The sequence below is a fragment of the Pleurodeles waltl genome, chromosome 9, assembly GCF_031143425.1.
Source record: "Pleurodeles waltl isolate 20211129_DDA chromosome 9, aPleWal1.hap1.20221129, whole genome shotgun sequence".
NCBI classification, from domain to species: domain Eukaryota; kingdom Metazoa; phylum Chordata; class Amphibia; order Caudata; family Salamandridae; genus Pleurodeles; species Pleurodeles waltl.
In genome coordinates, this window is record NC_090448.1 from 22,795,023 (window position 1) to 22,812,341 (window position 17,319).

At 43.7% G+C, this 17,319-nt stretch overlaps 1 protein-coding gene across 1 annotated transcript in view; it reads left to right on the forward strand.

Moving 5' to 3' along the window:
- Positions 1 to 4,467: 4,467 nt before the first annotated feature.
- The window catches only part of LOC138258868 (IgGFc-binding protein-like), a 96,072-nt gene continuing 83,220 nt past the window's right edge, over positions 4,468 to 17,319 (forward strand). Inside the window, exons 1-2 of the mRNA XM_069206165.1 lie at positions 4,468 to 4,555; positions 7,629 to 7,679. Coding sequence (XP_069062266.1) covers positions 4,492 to 4,555; positions 7,629 to 7,679 — 115 coding nt within the window. The 5' untranslated portion in view covers positions 4,468 to 4,491. The remainder of the gene's footprint in view (positions 4,556 to 7,628; positions 7,680 to 17,319) is intronic.

Here is a 17,319-nt window from a genome sequence, read left to right on the forward strand (position 1 = left end):
GACTTTTACATATGCATTTCACAATAAATATGTCAGGCCTGCTGTTTTTATTCCAACTTTTCATAATAAACTGATTAGTCCTAAACCCGTGATAATTGGCATGCCTCCATAACCAAAGGAGCCATGATGCAATGAGCATAACTTTTCACTCAAGCCAAAAAGTAAAATACAAGCCCTATTTTTCAGAGCAAACACGCAACTTCTGCCCAATCGAATACTACACTCAAAGGAGCCAACGTGTATGTGGAGCCAGGGACCCTCTCTGCAGTACTTCTAAAGGCTCTTTCAGGATTGGTCCCATAAGGCCCAGTGACAGCTGAGTAGCCAAGCTAGACCTAAAACTAGCACTTTCTATTAGTTGATACATGTATAAATATCTTGTGTTAATCAATTAAATCTGTAGTTAATTGGCTGAGAGGAGAATTCATCTAGGACTTCTGATGTGGTGATGACTGAAACAGGGGTGCAGCTTCGGAGGTGGAGGTGTTACCCCCAGGGTTGGCTTTAGGGCAGTGCGAACGGTGCGGCTCCGCTTGGCACTGCCTGGAGGGGGGGCTGACCTGGACGGTGGGATGCTGTGTTTAGCAATAACCTACGATTTGAAAGTACCTGCTGCAGAGTTCCTTGTGTGTCCAGCTTTCAGGAAGCAATAAAAATGTCAAGATAACTCTTGTGATTAATGTTCCTGCTAGAGATAGAGATAGAGTTTTGTCCAGTGGCAGTTTTTACTTCCCATAAAGTAGTGTGGAGGGTTAAATGCCTGCTGCAAAGAACAGATCTGTATTTTATGTGGATAGTTGAGTAGATTAGTAAAGACAGCCTTCATCAGTGCTTTAAGACAATTGAAATGCATGTGAGAGAGGGGCTACGAAGAGACGAGGGGCACTTTTGCTGGGTGGTAGTGAGTGAATCCGACAAAGTGGTCATGGGGTGAGGGGCGCCAAAAAAGATTGTCGCACCACGTGCCACCGGTGCTAAAGCCGGCCCTGGTTACACCCTCCTAATAAATTTATTTTCTTATAAATAGTTGGGTACAGGTGCTTTTAGTCGGGTATGGTGCGGTGTCTGTTTGATTTCACAAGGATTCTTTACATGAACACAGACAAAACATGCACACACACTCTCTCCTTCCCTGCTTTGAAAGTATTCAAAATGGTTGTGTTTATAAAATCTTGTGTTTTGTCCTGCTTAGTACCCCTACCAATCTGCATTTCTCTCCCCTTCCCCTGTCCCTTAATCCCCCCCTTCATGCACCTTAACATTAACAGGTTCAGCATTCCGCCTATCATCTGCTCTTTTAACATTAAATTGTTGTGATTGTTGGAAAATCTAAAACCAACCCCTCCCCCCCTCTTCAGTCTTGCTGACCAATATAGGCCCCTGGACAGGAAGTGAGCGACTGACAAATGATACAGAGAGGAGTTTGGTTGGTGCAAAGACCTGTGTTGATTCAGGGTTCACAGCAGTGGTTTGTGGTCCTTACTGAAGTAGTCTCACCTCTTCTCACCCCCAGACTTTTTTGAACGGTTTTCGGATGGTTGTTTGATTTAAATGCGCTTGTATTGTGACGGTGCCACATCTTATTGCCATTTCATGGCTCCTAAAGGTTTAATTAAGAAATAATATACCCTGTGTAGGAAAGTGCCCTTGTTGACATGGTTGCCCCTCCACTTTCTGCCTGATATTGATGCCAACTTGACTGAGAGTGTGCTGGGATTCTGCTAACCAGGCCCAACCACCAGTGTTCTTTCGCTAAAACTCTACTATTGTTCCCACAATTGGCACACCCCTGGCACACAGTTAAGTCCCTTGTAAAAGGTACTCATGGTACCAAGGGCCCTGTGGCCAGGGAAGGTCGTCAAGGGCTGCAGCATGTGTTATGCCACCCTGGGGGACCCCTCAGCAAGCACATGCACACTTCTATTGTAGCTTGTGTGCTGGTGGGGAGAAAAAGACAAAGTCGACATGGCACCCCTCTCAGGGTGCAATGCCCACCAACCACTGCCTGTGGCATAGGCCTTATAGGCCTAAGACTGTGTCTAAGTTCCATGCTTAGACAGTGTAAGTGCAGTGTGGCCATATTGAGTATATGGGCTGGGAGTTTGTCATTACGAACTCCACAGCTCCATAATGGGTTCACTGAATACTGGGAAGTTTAGTATCAAACTTCTCAGCACATTAACCCCACACTGATGCCTCTGTTGGATTTATTGAAAAATGCACCCAGTGGGCATCTTAGAGATGCCCCCTGTATGTTAGCCAAACTGCTAGTGCAGGACTGACCAGTCTGTGCCAGCCTGCCACTCCCAGACAAGTTTCTGACCACATGGGGTGATAGTCTTTGTGCTCTCTGTGGCCAGAAACACAGCCTGCACTGGGTGAAGTTGCTTCACACCTCCCCCTACAGGAACTGTAACACCTGGCGGTGAGCCTCAAAAGCTCAGGCATCTTGTTACAGTGTCCCAGGGCACTCCAGCTAGTGGAGTTGCCTGCCCCCCCCCCCCCGGACAAAGCCCCACTTTTGGCAGCAAGTCCAGTGAGAAACTTAGGGAAAGCCAGGGTGACCCCCACTCCATGCAAAATCCTCCATCTTGATTTGGGGGACAGGGACCAATAGGGATAGATCTGTGTGTCCCCCTTCCCATAGGGAGTGGACACAGGTTACTGCCCTCTGAGCCCTGTAACGCTGCTAAATCCAGGATTTAAGTGCTCCCCTGAACCTAGCTCATCAGATTTCTGGCGACCTCACAAGAAGAAAGAAGGACTGCGAAGCTGAAGCCCAGCAGATAAGACTGAAGATGCAAATTGACTTGGCCCCAGCCCTCCCGTCCTGTCTCTAGCTCCTAAAGCCCTGCTAAAAGAAAGCAATGCATTGTACAAGACCAGCAACCTCTGAGAAGGCTCCAGAGGACTGCCTGCATCACGGAGGACCAGGAATTCCTGTGGACAGGGGCCCTGTCCAAGAAGAAACTCCATCCAAGGACTCCAGAACCACCCCAGATCCGCAATGGCTGCCAGTTCTGCACCCAACGCCCACGGCCCGAGTCTAGGTGGCCCAACTGACTAGAGCTGGTCCACAGGCAATTCTGAGCAAGTGCCCACCCTGGGTTGACCCCTCCTGTCCAACACAACAACGCTTGCAGCCTGAGTCCGGAGGACCCCCTGACCGCGACAGCACCGGACGAAGGCACCTGTTGCAAAAAGGTACTCTGCACCCGCAGCCCCCTGGTCTTGGGGAATCCGAACTCCAGTGCAGCAACATCCAGCAGGCGGCCCTCCTCATTGTCCAGCCTGTGGTTTTCCGGAACTGACCCCCTGGAGCCAGCCTGCAGCATCTACTTGACCCCTGGGTTCACCCTTTAGGAAAGCACTGGGACCCCAACACTGTGTTTGCACCCTGCACCGAGCCGCCCCTGCACCACTGAGGGTGTGTGTTTGGTGCTGACTTGTGGCCCCCCCGGTGCTCCCCTACACCCCCCAGGCCTGCCTCCGAAGACACGGTTACTTACCTGCAAGCAGGCCTGATTCCGAGTGCCCCCTGTCTCTATAGGAGCCCATGTTAAATTTGCCTCATCTTTGACCCCTGCACTCGGCTGGCCGTGTTGCTGGTGGTGGGCGTTTGAAGTTAACTTGAACCCTGACCAGTGGACTTCCTAACCCCCGGAGAATGGAACTGTAAGCCTTGTACTTACCTCGAAACTGTGCTAACTTTTCTTCCCCCTGGGAACTGTTTCTGAAAATTGCACTGTCAACTTTTAAAACAGATTACTGTTATTTATTTGAAAAACGTATAACTTGCCAATTCTAAACAAAGTGATATTGATACATATGTTGGAAACTTACTTGTACATGTACTTACCTGCAACTTGAATCTTGTGGTTCTAGAAATAAAGTAACAAAATATATTTTTGCTATATAAAAACGATTGGCCTGGAGTTAAGTCATTGAGTGTGTGCTCCATTTGTTGTCTGTGTGCGTACAACAAATGCTTTGCACCACCCTCTGGTAAGCCTAACTGCTCGACCACAGTACCACAAAGAGAGCATTAGTATTATCGACTTTAGCCTCTGTAAAACCTCTGGGGAACCCCTGGACTCCGTGCACACTATAGCTCATCTTGATATAGTATATACAGAGCCAGCTTCCTACACCCCGTGTCAGTGGTGATTGGGTGACAGCAGAGAGCCTGACACTCACTGGTAAGTGGTCACCCGCATATGTCCGATGGAACCCAACAGGTGGGTAATGTTTCTATGTTTGCTCATTTGATCTAGAGTTGTGAAACAGCTGCAAGGTTCACATGCTAAACGCAACGAGAGGCTCATGACAAATCGGTCGATTTTATTTAATTTAAAAATTGTTTACATAAAAATGTTGCTGGCTTTGAAGCCTAATGAAAACATGACGTCAATAGAGCTGTATGAATCACAGTATAAATAGGAGCCCCTGGGCATATACGTCGAATTCCAAGAGAAAAGCAAAACTGCCACAATGATGGAATGGAATGTGGCACGTGCACTCCTGATACTACTGATAGCAACATTTACTACTTCTGGTGAGTACTGCTGTTAAAGTGAGCATCCCTCCTACAGAGAGGGTGGAGGGATCCCTGCGGATAGCTTAATACACCCTCTTGAAGGGAGCAATGCAATATTTTATTGTTACAGGTGTGTGTGTCCAGTAAAGAAGGGGGAACAACGGCAGATTAGATTATTTATTAATCCATCAAGTGCTACATTTATAGAGTAAAGCAACATAAGGCACCGAGGCGCTCTCAGATGAATTGAGCAGGGTTTTTGTCAATTTTTTTGTATATTTTAACACCGTTGAAGTTCATGTCAGATTGTGAAATGGGAGATTGCAATTAATCTATCTGTCCCCTCTGTGTGGCTCATGCCAGCGGTGTGGGCACTCTGGCTGTATTTTGTTGGCAATCTCAGAAAGGTGGCTAATTAAAAATGTGCATAAAATCAGGATATATACCTTACACATGGTTTGTTTTATTGTCTCCCTGCTGTGATGCTCTTTCTAACCCGTGGAGCTGAAGGAAACACACCCTGCCAATGCCCAAACGTCGGGACTTTGCTGGAGTGAAGGGAGTTTTGCCAAGTTTCACTGACACAAACAAAGCCACAGCATGGCAGGGGCAGTGCACGTTCACAATAGAGGGAGGACAAGTAAAGGGAAGGATGGGTGGAATGTCTGACTACACACCGCGCATGTGCAGGAGTACATGCACACTGCCTATACAGTAGCAGTTCAAGCTTCCTTCACATGCACAAAACCATCGCCCAACAGGCAGCATCACAGCGGGGGGCGACATGAGAGGGAGAGGCGGAGAGTCTTGAGGGTAAGGTGGAGACAGGAGAAGGTGAAGCAGAGAGAGAGGAGGGGGATTATAAAGAGAAGGGGGAGGAGATATGTGTCTTACAGTGGCTGCTCAGTCAGGAGACGTTTAACCTGGTGGACATGGTGACCGACAACAGACAAAGAGCCTGATTTAGAGGTTGGTGATTGGGTTGCTCTGTCAAAAATGTGATGGATATCCCGTCCACCGTATTACAAATCCCATAAGATTTAATTGAATCGTAATACGGTTGACGGGATATCCATCACGTTTGTAATGGAGTGACCCAATCCGGCAAAATCGAAATGAGGCCCAAAGTGTCCAAATGATTCTCAAATGATAGGAGTCCTACAGGATCAGAAGGGCACATCAGATAATGCAGTAACTGATCAGTGCCAAATATCTTGCCACATGGCTGGAACCTTAGATCTTAAGAGAATGTTGGTAACGGAGCTTCGATCCGAGAGTTGATAGATCAGAAACAGAAATGGCAAAGAACCCCCGGTGGGAATCGACACTTTGATTACAGTGTTAGTAACACTGCGAAACAGCCCAGTCCCCCCCCCAGAGCAATAAACATTATTGTAACGCTCATGCACCCAGGGAACCCCAAACCCCATAAGAGAACCCCACTGAGACCAGTGTTTCTGATTGTGTGTGCTTGTAAGTATTCCGTTTGATAATGTTTTCAAGACACTAGTCCAATGCCCTAAAATTCATTTTGTCATATTCCCTAAAATCTCCTTCAAAAGTTTCTTTAATTGATATCCCATTTTATTGAGTTGTACTGACCATTGTTTTTCTGGAATGCCCCAGTGTTCCCGCAGATGTCCTATGAGAGAACTTCGTAATCGAATTGCAAAGTTGCTTGCCAACCTCCTCTTCCATTAGAACCCAACCAATTGAGAATCCATGGCTACCCCTCTGAATAGTTCATGCCAAAATGTATCAGTTTCACAGCTGTATGTATGTGCTATTTCTATATCAAAAACCTAATGGAAAGGCAGGTGAGTGCTGTACATGGCCAGATACAGGCATAAAGTCAACAAGTAATAGGAGAGGAAGCTGGATTCTGGATAGTTAATGCATTGGGATATATTGTTCTTTTAAGACATCTTTTATCGACTGTTTCATAAACTAGAGAAGCATCGGGGTGGTCCTGATGGATACTGGGATGTTGTTCCAGATTCTGGATTCATGGATGGGAAAGAGGCACTGCCGTGTATTTTATTTTTTACACTGTGTAGATTTCAGTTTGATAGATTTCTGGCTGCCAAAGATGGTGAGCTTAACCGAAGGATACGCGGGATGCTAGTAGTGATGGCTTTGTAAATGATACAGCTGGCTTTGAAGAAGGTGCGGGTCAGCAAAGGGACCAATGGAGTTCAATCAGGGGCCTTGTTACACATACGGCACTTTCCCTGTTTGTGTCATGGCATACCTTTAAATACATGTGCCACAGACAAACAGGGAAAGTGCATGGTATTACCATGAATGCTCTGCCCCCAGGGGAGGCGTAAACTCAAGCTACCCTTGCAGCCTCGCATTCAAGTGAAATACAGAGCAGCTGCTTTAAAGGCAGTCCGTGTTTCATTGTGGAGTCGGCAACCCACCGGAAGTTTAAACAATGCAGAGAGATCCCCTTGCAAGAAGGTGCAGGGAGCGACTGCACCCGCCTGCAAAGGAATGTCTGGGGGGGTCCACTGGACCAATTTTTCCCCCTCCATAGGGCGGCCTTTAGGAGGCACAATGAAAGTGCACCACCTTCTGTTGTGGTGCACTCTAAGTGCACCTCTTAAAGGTATGTTTGCCTCTATGCCTGCATCCATAATAGAGTTGGGCGTAGACGCAAAGTGATTCCCTCATTGGCATGGTGCCACACCCCTATGTAAATGAGGGAATGCCCTCTACTGATATCGCTGGTGCTACTTGTGTGCCAGTGCTACCTGTATTACAAAAGGGGCCACACAAGTGTCTGCAACACCTTCCTTAATACCGAAATGCCCCAGTGGGAACAAAGTAGGCGCACATGCGCATTGCTCCCCAGTGCACTCTGTGTGGAACACGGTCTCAGGATGGGGGGATTTGGTCATTTTCTCCAGGCCCTGGATGACACATGCTGCTGTGTGTAGGATGCCCTAATCACTTCAACATGCTTCACACTGATGTGTACACTTTTTGGAACGTTTTGAAATTGAGTATGCCTATGCCTAAAATGGCAATTTCAAAAAAGGGTGAATGACGTTTAATTGAGAAGTCATGTTTTTCTTTTGTTTTGCAGGTCACAGAATACCCGCTGGGAGAGAGTATTCTATCAGAGTGTCCTCGAAGGGTGAGCTCATGAAACCATGACTTGCAGAATGTGTGACTTCAAAGAAAGGAATCACTTGCTAGCCTTTCCAATGTGATGGCTGAAGATTGGTTTCTACTAGAATTTAATCCAACTTTATTTTGAAAGAGAAAAGAAATAGTCCCATTCCTACCGAGACTAGCAAATGTATTTTGCTACAAACATCTCCTATAAAATGTTGTTTTCAGTCCTGATTTGACCCCAAATCATCAGCCAAAACCACACACTCAAATAGTGTAAACTGTTTTTTTTAATTTGGCCACTAGGTGATCCCTTCACAGCCATCTCATTTAAGGGCAGCCGCACAAACACACTTCTGCTTCTTACTGTGAGTCATGTTTGTTTTCTATTTAGAGGGCGCCCTTATTTCAGTTTGCCAGAATTCTTCAGTAACTCATTGCTTGAATATTCACATGTGAGTGGTTTGATTTCACACAGTTTACTGTTGCCTTGTTCTATTTTGTGTGTTAAAGGCTCATTTGTCATGGATTACAAACATTTGGGAATGGCTGTTTGTTTTTGCTTTCCACCTACTGCACCTGTTCATGTCCTTACTTGAAGCCAAAGCATGCACATCTACTTTACACCACCACACCGCCATCAGGGAGTCTCTCCAGGCTAAAACAGACCTCGCACACCAGAGCTACCAGCATGACCCCCTGTGCCTGATTTCTGCTGGTGTTTGCTGGTGCTTGGCACCTGCATTTATTCCTAAACACCATTACCTATTAAAGACAGTCTACAATATGGTGGCGCTGTCTCTCTATATTTGAGTAGTACTCATCTCTAAAGTGTGTATGTGCTTTAAAACAAATTACAACCAGGGGGTCCAGGCCATACTTTCAGCTTAGGCTTGGAGAAATGTAATAAAACATAGTCACTGAAGTTGTGTCTTTTTCTGAATGCCTTGGAAACTTGCCTCAGTTGAGTAGAGATTAAACTTTTTAACTTTCGGAGTCGCGCAAGCGCGTGAACCAAAATGGCCACCTCCTGGTAGCTCTTGTCTAACACTAGCTTTATTGACAACATTTTCAGATGGATTATGCAATAATTTGGGATTATTTTACCTGTCATAGCTGCCTATGTGACAGCACTTTGGAAATGTGACTTTGCTGGAGGTTGTCTGGTTTTTGTGTCAGCGTGCTTCCCCTGGAGCTCCTCACCAGTCTCTCTCTTGTACTGCCACTAAATGTTCTTGCCAGGAGGGTGGAGTTACTAAAAGGAAAGGGCAAGGCTGAGGCCTAGACCGCTCCCACAGCTAGTATTAGCTGCTGCATCTCATGGTTGCTTAAGGTGACTTTCCTTAGCTCCTTTTACTGTCATTTCATATTAGTTCTTGCCTAAATATTCAGTACTTTCTTAATAAGGAGAGAAAAAGGTGCATGTCATGACCAACAAACACAAACTACTTCTCCTCCCCTAGTTAAGTCAAAATTGGATACTAATGAGCGTTTGTTATCCACTTTATGGGAAGAATTGCAAGCTGTACGACCAAACACAGATAATATTGCGACAGAAATAAAAAATATTCTTAAAGCTATGGCAAGTCTCTCTATGAAAGTTTCTGATAATACAATAAAAATTCAATAGATAAATCAAAATTTTACAGTATTTTACCCATCATGGCAAAAGTTATCCCTAAGAGTAAACTATTACTGGATTTGGAAATTGTAATCAGCAGTATCATTTGCGCATTTTTAACTTGCCAGAAGATGTTGAAGTTAATAACTGTAGGCAGTATCTGGAAAACTTACTCCCTGATCTTCGTCACTTAAAATTCACAGAAAATTTTGAAATTGATAAGGCACATAGAATTACCTTCCACCGTAATCCAAGCCATACTAAACCACGTCAAATAATTTTTGAAGTACTGTGTCATCATCATTTGGTAATGATACGGAAGGCGGCAAGAGAGATTCCATCTTGCTTGGTTAATGGCAATAACATTTTTATACATCAATACTTTGCAAAGGAAACAGTTAATATTCCCAAAGAATATACCTCATTTAAAAAGCTCTGGATTTAAATATAGCCTCTTCGATCCATCCACCGTGAGAATTTGGAAAGATGGTTTTTCCAAGTCTTTCCAGTATCCTGAAGATCTTCGTGCATTTTTGGACCAACATTCTCTGCTCTCCATTGATGTTAATGAGAGTGACACTTTAATGTTATGTTTTAAATATTTTATTCTAATTTGCATATTTTTCCATCTTCTTTATTAGGGCAATAGTCTCTGCAGGTCAATTTTGTACGTGTGTGTGTGTGATTCCATCACAGTACTTATGTTTTTGTTGTCTTATCTATGTTTGTCCTTGTCTTTCCTTTTTTTCTTTGTGGCATTCATTATTGGAGGTACTTTTTCGGTCTGTCCTTTTACATTTAAATTCTGATATCTTTCTTTCATCAATATGGCTAATGTCAACAGAAATAAAATTGCTTCTTTTAATGTGAAAGGTTTAGGACACCCTATAAAGCATATGAACATTTTTGACTATTTAGCAAGACATAAAGCAGATATTTGTCTACTCCAAAAGACTCATATAGATGATACAATTTTTCAATATATGAATAAGAAATGGGTGGGTAACAATATTTCTTCCCTTGCTGTTAATAAAAAAATGGAGTTGATATTCTGTTTGCCAGAAAAGTTCATCTCCAAATATTAAATAAATATTCAAATTCAGAAGGTCGATATATTATAGTCAAAATTAAAGTTGACAATAATGTTCTACATTAAATTGATGTTTATGGTCCAACAAAAGATGATCACCAATTCTGGCACCTCTTCACATCCTGTAGGAGGCTGGCCTGGCTTGTAGTGGGTACCAGAGGTACTTACACCTTGTGCTAGGTCCAGTTATCCCTTATTAGTGTAGAAGAGGTGTTTCCAGCAGCTTAGGCTGATAGAAGGTAGCTATGGCAAAGCAGCTTAGGCTGAACTAGGAGACATGTAAAGCTCCTACTATACCACTGGTGTCATATGCACAATATCATAAGAAAACACAATACACAGATATACTAAAAATAAAGGTACTTTATTTTTATGACAATATGCCAAAAGTATCTCAGTGAGTACCCTCAGTATGAGAAATATACACAAGATATATGTACACAAACCAAAATTATGCAGGTTATAGCAAGAAAAGTAATGCAAGCAGTGTAAAGTTACAATAGATTGCAATAGGAGCACATAGGTATAGGGGCAACACAAACCATATACTCCAAAAGTGGAATGCGAACCACGAATGGACCCCAAACCTATTTGAGCTTGTAGAGGGTCGCTGGGACTGTAAGAAAACAGTGAGGGTTAGAAAAATAGCCCACCCCAAGACCCTGAAAGGTAGGTGTAAAGTGCCCCTAATACCTCCAGAGAGCACATAAATGGTGATAGGGGGATTCTGCAGGAAGAACAAACACTAGCAATGCAAAAACAGTGGAATTCCAGACCTGAGTACCTGTAAGACAAGGGGACCAAGTCCAAGAGTCGCGACAGTGTCGAGAGTGGGCAGGAGCCCAAGAAATACCAGCTGAGGGTGCAAGGAAGCTGCCACCTGTTGGAAGAAGCTTGGTATTCTGCAAGAACAAAGAGGACTAGAAACTTCCCCTTTGGAGGATGGATGTCCCACATCTTGAAGAAGCTTGCAGAGGTGTTCCCACACAGAAAGACAGCAAACAAGCCTTGCTAGCTGCAAGGGTTGCGGTTCGGGTTTTTGGATGCTGCTGTGGCCCAGGAGGGACCAGGATGTCGCCACTTGGATGAGGAGACAGACGGGGCACCCAGCAACATAGGGAGCCCTCACAGAAGCAGGCAGCACCCGCAAAAGTACCTGAACAGGCACTTGGAAGAAGAGTGAACCAGAGTCCAACCGAAGTCACAAAAGGGAGTCCCACGATGCCGGAGAACAACTCAGAAGGTTGTGCACTGCAGGTTAGAGTGTCGGGGACCCAGGCTTGGCTGTGCACGAAGGAAATCCTGGAAGAGTGCACAGGAGCCGGAGCAGCTGCAAATCACGCGGTACCCAGCAATGCAGTCTAGCGTGGGGAGGCAAGGACTTACCTCCACCAAACTTGGACTGAAGAGTCACTGGACTGTGGGAGTTACTTGGACAGAGTTGCTAAGTTTCAGGAACCACGCTCGTCGTGGTGAGAGGGGACCCAGAGGACCAGTGATGCAGTCTTTTGTTGCCTGCGGTTGAGGGGGGAAGATTCCGTCGACCCACAGGAGATTTCTTCAGAGCTCGTGGTGCAGAGAGGAGGCAGGCTACCCCCAGAGCATGCACCACCTGGAAACAGTCGAGAAAGCCGGCAGGATGAAGCGATACAAGGTTGCTAGTAGTCATCTTGCTACTTTGTTGCAGTTTTGCAGGCGTCCTGAGCAGTCAGCAGTCGATCCTTTGGCAGAAGGTGAAGAGGGAGATGCAGAGGAACTCTGGTGAGCTCTTGCATTCGTTATCTGGTGAGATCCCCAAAGCAGAGACCCTAAATAGCCAGAAAAGGAGGTTTGGCTACCTAGGAAGGAGGATTGGCTACCAAGAGAGGTAAGAGCCTATCAGAAGGAGCCTCTGACATCACCTGGTCTTGGGCTCAATTCCCCTTGACCAGATAATTCTCGCCTCGGTGCCTAATCTAATTCATGGGTCCCACTCTGCAACTCTGGGCAATAGCTTGCTTAATCTCCACAACGGCCCCAACAGCGCTTGGATGCCTGGCTTCACCCTGGGGGTGCTCAGGAGTGGGCACAGGGAAAAGCCAGGAGGGGTTCCATAGCGGTATGAGTACAGCGCCTTGAGACCCTAACGGGTGAGTAGTGCGCTATACAAGTGCTAATTTACATTTACCTGCTGGCACTGGCCACTCAGAGCAGTCCAGTGTGCCACAAACACCTCTGTTTCCAAGATGGCAGAGGTCTGGGACACACTGGAGGAGCTCTGGGCACCTCCCCTGGGAGTTGCAGGTCAGGGGAGTGGTCACTCCCCTTTCCTTTGTCCAGTTTCGCGCCAGAGCAGGGCTGGGGGATCCCTGAACCGGTGTAGACTGGCTTATGCAGAGATGGGCACCATCTGTGCCCATCAAAGCATTTCCAGAGGCTGGGGGAGGCTACTCCTCCCCAGCCTTCACACCTATTTCCAAAGGGAGAGGGTGTTACACCCTCTCTCAGAGGAAGTCCTTTGTTCTGCCTTCCTGGGCCAGGGCTGCCTGGACCCCAGGAGGGCAGAAACCTGTCTGAGGGGTTGGCAGCAGCAGCAGCAGCAGCTGCAGTGGAGACCCCGGAAAGGCAATTTGGCAATACCCGGGTTCTGGGCTAGAGACCCGGGGGATCATGGAATTGTCCCCCCAATGCCAGGATGGCATTGGGGTGACAATTCCATGATCTTAGACATGTTACATGGCCATGGTCGGAGTTACCATTGTGACGCTGTACATAGGTAGTGACCTATGTACAGTGCACGCGTGTATTGGTGTCCCCGCACAAAGTCCGGGGAATTTGCCCTGAACGATGTGGGGGCACCTTGGCTATTGCCAGGGTGCCCACACACTAAGTAACTTTGCACCCAACCTTCACCAGGTGAAGGTTAGACATATAGGTGACTTATAAGTTACTTAAGTGCAGTGGTAAATGGCTGTGAAATAACGTGGACGTTATTTTACTCAGGCTGCACTGGCAGGCCTGTGTAAGAATTGTCAGAGCTCCCTATGGGTGGCAAAAGAAATGCTGCAGCCCATAGGGATCTCCTGGAACCCCAATACCCTGGGTACCTCAGTACCATACACTAGGGAATTATATGGGTGTACCAGTATGCCAATGTGAATTGGTGAAATTGGTCACTAGCCTGTTAGTGACAAATTTGGAAAGCAGAGAGAGCATAACTACTGAGGTTCTGGTTAGCAGAGCTTCAGTGAGACAGTTAGGCATCACACAGGGAACACATACAGGGCACATACTTATGAGGCAGGGCCCCAGTGACACATAGACTAAAACAACATATATACAGTGAAATATGGGGGTAACATGCCAGGCAAGATGGTACTTTCCTACACATCCGAAGTACTTAATTTAGGTAATGTTCCACTTCTTATTGGAGAGACTTTAATCTAATTTGTGATCCTTTGTTGAACAGAACATTTTTAACTATTGCCCCCCAAAGCTTTTCTACTCTTAACTCTTTTTTTAAGTCTACCAAACTAGTTGATATTTGGCACCTTTTATCACCCTACAGATAAAAAATATTACCATTTTCTCAAATCCTCATAATTCCTATTCCAGATTAGACTATTTATTAATATTCCATCAATTAATTAATTCAGCCTCGGACCCTATTATTCATGATATTGATATTTCAGATCACAAACATATGTCTTTTGCTTTACAAATTGACTCCACTAAGCAATCTCAACATAGATAGTGTATGAATGTTAATATTGCCTTAAATGGCATAAACAAATCAAAATTATTATCTGCAATACATGACTATTTTTCATTTAGGAGAAAAAATTCTACCTCAGATATAAATCGTTGAGATGCATTTAAAGCGTATATCAGAAGTACCACCATATCTATTATGGCTCATGATAATAAGTTATTTAATTCTAAACTTAAAGGAGTAGATAAGCCAAGCAAATAGCCAAGTATGAACAACTTTATATCTATTCCAAAGATATTTCATATAAATTACAACACAAAAAGTTTGTTATTAATTAAACTCTCTCTTAAGTAATAAGGCGGGAATTCAGCTTTCTAATAACAAAGCTAAATTCTGTTGCAGGGCTAATAGATTGGGTAGTTTTTTAGCAAATTATCTTCTACTAAAACATGATAAAAATAATATTACTGTGATTCGTGGTTCCAATGGCAACATTGCAGTCACACATAAATAGATTAACACATTTTTGGATTATTACTCAACATTATATAGCAACCCTACTTCCACAGATGCTCTTAGCATTTGTAAATGTTTTGAATTTGCTGGTTTACCTCAAATGTTTCCATCAATTAGAGATAAACTGGATTTACTGATTTCTGTTAAAGAGATTGATTCAGTCATTAAATCCCTTCAATCAAACACATCCCCTAGACCAGATGGTATCCCTGCAGATTGTTATAAATACATTTTCTCCCCTCCTCCTACCACACCTATTTAAAATATTTACTCACTTTAGTAACATAGGAGCAACCTCTGTATCTTTCACCGAAGCATTAATTATTGTTCTCCCAAAACCCAATAAGAATCCTACTACAGTATTCAACTATCGTATAATCTCCTTAATTAATCAAGATTGGAAGATTTATGAAAATATATTAGCAACTAGATTATTCTCTATGATGGATAATATTATTTATGTTTAGCAATCTGGATTTATGAAAATTAGACACTATGTGAACAACTCTAGATTATTATTCCATATAATTGAAGCTAGTCTGTCATTTGTTTTTCTCTCCAGAGTCCTGGCCCTTGATGCTGAAAAAGCTTTTGATAAAGTACATTGGTTTTTCTTTACTTCATACCTCATCTGGTTTCAATTTTGGCAGCTCATTTATTTGCATGGTTTCAGCATTATATTCAGGTCCTTCTGCTAGACTCTTTATTAATGGCCACTTTTCTAGGAATTGTAACCTTTATAGAGGCAGAAGACAAGGTTGTCTGTTATTCCCATGCTTTTTCTCCTGGCTATCGAACCCCTCCTCTCTGCTATTAGAAATTCTAATCAAAATGAATGGCTGTGTATCAAAGGTTTTGCTATTAAAACGTCAGCATACTCAGATGATGTGTTCTTAGATTCTCTCTTTCAAACCCTAATTTCACTTACCTCCAATATGTCACTATGGTATAATCCATTAATCAAACTTGTGCGCTCAGCAAAGGTTTGGCAGTCTTGGATGAAGGCTGGAAATATATACTTAAAAATATATATCATAATAGTTATTTTTTATCCTTTGATGAATTGCAACACAAATTTCATCCACCTCCTTCGGAAAGTTCCAAATATGAGTTTTTGTGTAATGCACTTCTCGATTCATTTTCTAATAACTTACCACAAAGTGACACCTCAGATCTACAAACTTGTATTCAAGCAGTAACTGCAATCTCACATACGTTTTCAATGTTATATAATAAAATTGAACAATGCTACAGGAGTTAATATTGACGCTCTTTTGACATTTTGGAATACTAAGCTTAACATCTCTCAGTCTCAAAACATATGGAAGAAAATATGGCTATCCATTATTTCAGGCTGGCTTCTTGTTACTATATACCAAACTAACTCACTTATACTGTTTAATTGTTAATGGACTTAGTTACGGTTGTTTAGAGCAAAGCTTTTACACTATCCAAAGCGTTGGCATTGCAATCTCACTTCTGGCTCTCTTCGACATATGTTATATGAATAAAATATAATATCTACGTTTTGAAAAGAGGTTTGGGATAGTATTACAAAGGTATTTAAAATTTCAGATAATCTTTCTCATGATGTGTTGATTTGTAAATCTATCTCACTTTCAACAAAAATGTCTGATATAAATAGCAAACTATTTGACTTTCTTACATCTGCTGTTTTAATAATAATCGTTACTATTTGGAAAGATGCTTAAGCATTATTAATCCACGCACAGTGTTATTCTTAGTTCAACTACTTATCAATCATTTTAGAAACCGATTGATGATTTTATTACATTATATTTATAAATACGTTTTCATAATTCGTTGCATAACTAGCTCAGATTTAAAAGGTTTGAAAGGACAACTTAGGGCTTGATTACAAGTTTGGGGTATCACCGCCATTCCGCCGCAGCAGCGGTCCCAAGTACTCCGTGGACTTGGCGGTCTGTCTGCCTGCCCTATTTAGATGTCACCACTGGCGGCGGGGGATCAGCCCAGGACATGGTTAGTAATTCAAGAAATATTTTTCATATGTGTTGATGCAGATGTGTACCTTTTGACTAAATAAGTGTAAAATGTACACATATGCATGACATTTGTGAAAAAATACCTTGTACGAATACTTTTCCATTGCTGGAGTCTGGAACATATGTGCACAGTCCACTCAATGGAAGAAAAGTGTGAAATGTACTTACCTGAATTTCAGCACCAACAGGGTTGTTTCCTTCAGGGTCAAGTTGCTGCTGTGAAGGGGGTCCTGGATGAAGGAGTCCACGTCAGAAATGAAGGGAAAAGAAGGAAATAGATGAGTTTGCACCCCATTTCCTTAGATTCCACCATCTCAAAGCAGGCAGTCTCCCCGCCACAGTCAGCTTGACAGGAAGGCACTTTGTAATCCAGGTGGTGGGAACTTTGTCTGTACTGCCCTCTGACAGCTACTTTTCCCCCATTCCGACCTCTAGGTGGATGGTGTGTGGCTGGCAGAGTCAGCGGGACTCTGGCGGTCTCTCGTTCAGCAACCTGCGAACATCGTAATTCAGCAGGCAGACCGCCAAGTTGGCAGTGGAGGAATACAACGCTGTTTTGATGGCGGTACCCTTTCCACCAAACTCATAATCAGGCCCTTAGTAGCTCTTATGTAATCATTAAATATATTGAAGTTTTCTTTTCTAATTTTTATTCATAGTAACACATAGCAAAGTTCAATATATAGTTACTTCTATCACATTATGGATGTTTTGCAA